This window comes from Microtus ochrogaster, chromosome 7, assembly GCF_000317375.1.
Source record: "Microtus ochrogaster isolate Prairie Vole_2 chromosome 7, MicOch1.0, whole genome shotgun sequence".
Taxonomy (NCBI): domain Eukaryota; kingdom Metazoa; phylum Chordata; class Mammalia; order Rodentia; family Cricetidae; genus Microtus; species Microtus ochrogaster.
The window spans coordinates 4,129,788-4,132,676 of NC_022014.1; the positions used below are offsets into that span (position 1 = coordinate 4,129,788).

At 52.9% G+C, this 2,889-nt stretch overlaps 1 protein-coding gene across 1 annotated transcript; it reads right to left on the bottom strand.

The window, feature by feature from the left end:
- Nucleotides 1–237: 237 nt before the first annotated feature.
- LOC101979841 (zymogen granule protein 16 homolog B-like) lies at nt 238–2,113 on the bottom strand. Its single transcript, XM_005350224.2, has 4 exons — nt 2,086–2,113; nt 1,917–1,997; nt 1,635–1,737; nt 238–556 (listed from the first exon to the last, which is right to left on the bottom strand). Exons 2-4 carry the CDS (start codon nt 1,987–1,989, stop codon nt 238–240), a joined length of 495 nt encoding a protein of 164 aa, XP_005350281.1. The 5' UTR covers nt 1,990–1,997; nt 2,086–2,113.
- Nucleotides 2,114–2,889: the final 776 nt, after the last annotated feature.

Genomic DNA, 2,889 nt, shown 5'->3' on the forward strand with positions numbered 1-2,889 from the left:
CACAGTGGTGGTGTCTGAGCTGACACTCAGAGACTATAGCCTAGGGTCATTGTAGGCAGAGCCTAATCCTTGCCCGACCTACTTCTACCCACCCTTCATTTCCGTTCACAGAGACTGCTCAGAACAAATCCCACCTGGACACAGAGTTCATGCAGATGTTGTATTTATTAGTGGGTTCGGTTTGGAAGTCTGGAGGGGGATGGACACAGACCGCTTCAGCTTGCGTGGCCATGCGCCTTACTCTGTGCACGTCCCACTTTTGCTCCCCCACACAAATTTGATGGCCCTTAACCCACCCCTCACATAAAAGCCACAGAAGCCCTTGAGCACATGGTCAGCATTTTGAGGGTGATCAGAGAACTCATTGTCAGCTTTGAGGGACCCAAAATACTGATCCCGTGGCCTGCTGGTGTACAGGACTATTTGCTGAATATAGATTCTGTATGTGCCGAAGGCCCAGAGGACGTGTTCATCCTCGCTCAGAGTTAGCACCACAGGAGTCCCCTCGGCGTAGCCACTTACATCACCCCAGTTGTGATCGTGCTCCACCTGGACACTAGGAGAGAGGACAAGCTTAGGACCCTCATCCAGACACGTCGTGCCCTGCCTCCCGGCCCATGGCGCCCCTCCCCGCTCTCTTCTGACTTCTTGAGACACACAAACAAGTCCCTCACTTGGAAAGCCACTCTCAGACACTGTGGTCCTTACTCAGCCTGCTGGGGACTCAGTCCCCCCACATGCACAGTGACATCACAAGCAGAGCAGAACCTGGTTACCTGCTCAGGAGACCTTCAGACGGAGCAGCTACTGTCATGAGAAGCTGACCTTAGCCAAGCTGGAAATTTCTCAATTTTGGTCACTTATAAATTTCAGTCACTTATAAGACAACAGCAGACCCAGAAGAACAGGTGCCTTCCGTGCTCTAGGGAACTTCACCAGCCCTGCCCACTGACTCCACCGGCATCCTCATCCTTCCAGCCTCAAGGAGGGTGAACCCCACTATGAAAGGCCTACTTTGGGTTTTCTGCTTCCAGCATATCATGCCTCTAATAATCAGTCAGAGCTCCCCTCTGACCCTCAGCTCTTAGGCTCTAGCCAGACAGTTTAGATTTTGCTTCAAGTGTGGGGACTCAGCACCTTGTGTGTTTGACTTGAGTAGGCAGGTGCATCTCCAACCTTGATCAACCAAGATGGGCTGATCAGATGGATTAAAAATGGATTCTATAATAACAGGACTGTAATCAAGAGGTTTTTTGGGGACAGAGATGAGACAAAAGGTTTGTCTAGTGGCTCCCTGACTATAAACATCAAATAGCTTTAACCAGTCACCAGGAGCCAAATGGGAACTCTGTGGGAAGACACCATAGATCAGTCACCCAACAGGGCTACGGAATAACTCAGTTTCTCTGCCTCTGTCCTGTGTGTGTGTGTGTGTGTCTCCATCCCACCTCTCTCTCTCTCTCTCTCTCTCTCTCTCTCTCTCTCTCTCTCTCTCTCTCTCTCTCTCCCCTCTCCCTCTCCCTCTCCCTCCCTCTCCCTCTCCCTCTAGACCATGTACTTATAGATGGGTTCCTGAAACTGGAAGAATTGGGACAGGACACAGCAGGAGGGGCTGTGATCCCACCCATACTTACCCCATGATCACGCTATTCCGAACATACATGCGAACTCCTGTTAGGTTTTTTCCCTCAGGAGTGGAAGTACAGAAAGGTGTGCCCGTTGTTTTGCCATGATAATCTGTGTGGACAGAAACCCAGCAAGGAGAAAGCCCACTCAGCCATGTGGAGGGCCTGTCTTACCATCCTCGAAGCCAGGGAGGTTGTCCTGCGACCTCATTTAGTCTGTGGCAAAGGCTGGGAAGTGTCCCTGGGCTCCGGGGTTGAGAAAGATGAGGTGGCCACCAGGGAGAGGCTTACCATCTGCCGAAAAGGCTGGGGTCCCCAGCATGGCAAGGATCACCAACAGCAGCATGGCCTCCGGCTGGAACATCTCAAGATCTGAGGGAAAGAGCAAGGACAACCTAACTCCTAGTCAGGGAACCAGCTGGACTTCTCCATGCCCGCTCCTGGGAGCCATGCGCCTTACCTGACTGGGAGAATCTGCCCAGGGTATCTCGTGCCTGGACCTCCTTCCCCTCCCCTTATATGCTCCTGGAGTCTCTTGGGCCCCTGTCCAGAAGGAAGCAGCCACAGGCCACCAGAGGGACAGGAAGGAGCTGGTGGGGGGCTCTTCCTGGGGGAGTTCTCAAAGCCATGTGGGGAGGCTCCCGGACACACTGTGTTTGCCGACTTGGCACTGCAGCTTACATCAACAGGGCTGGTGACAGTGACAGCCATTTATTCCTATTGTTACCTCTGGGTTCTCTCTCATGAGCGCCTGGTCAGAACCTGGCATTACAAGTGGGGGAGGTTTGCTGGGAGCCCTTCCCCAGCTCTGCCAGGCAGGTTTCAACCAGCTCTGCTGAAGGACAACTGGCCTCAGAAAGTCTACAGACAGGCCCAGGCCTCCATAAGCCTAGGCAGCCCCAGGTCTGTCAGACTTTCCAGAGCCTCTACAAGGTCCTGATGACCTCAGAGAGTCGAGGGCCACAATCATGCTCCTGCCCTGCTTAAGAAACAAGGGGCACTTAGTCAATGTCTGCTTGGCCTGTCACTCGGGTGTCCAAGGTAGTTTCACTGGATAGACTGGATTTAGGGACAGGACGGGTGAACAGATGCTGAGGGACTCAGAGGTTGTGGGGTTAGAAAGACACACAAGACTTAACAGGAGCCACAATTAGAGGTAGAAACTAAGGGGAGGGGCTGGAGAGATGGCTCAGAGGTTAAGAGCATTGCCTGCTCTTCCAAAGGTCCTGAGTTCAATTCCCAGCAACCACATGGTGGCTCACAA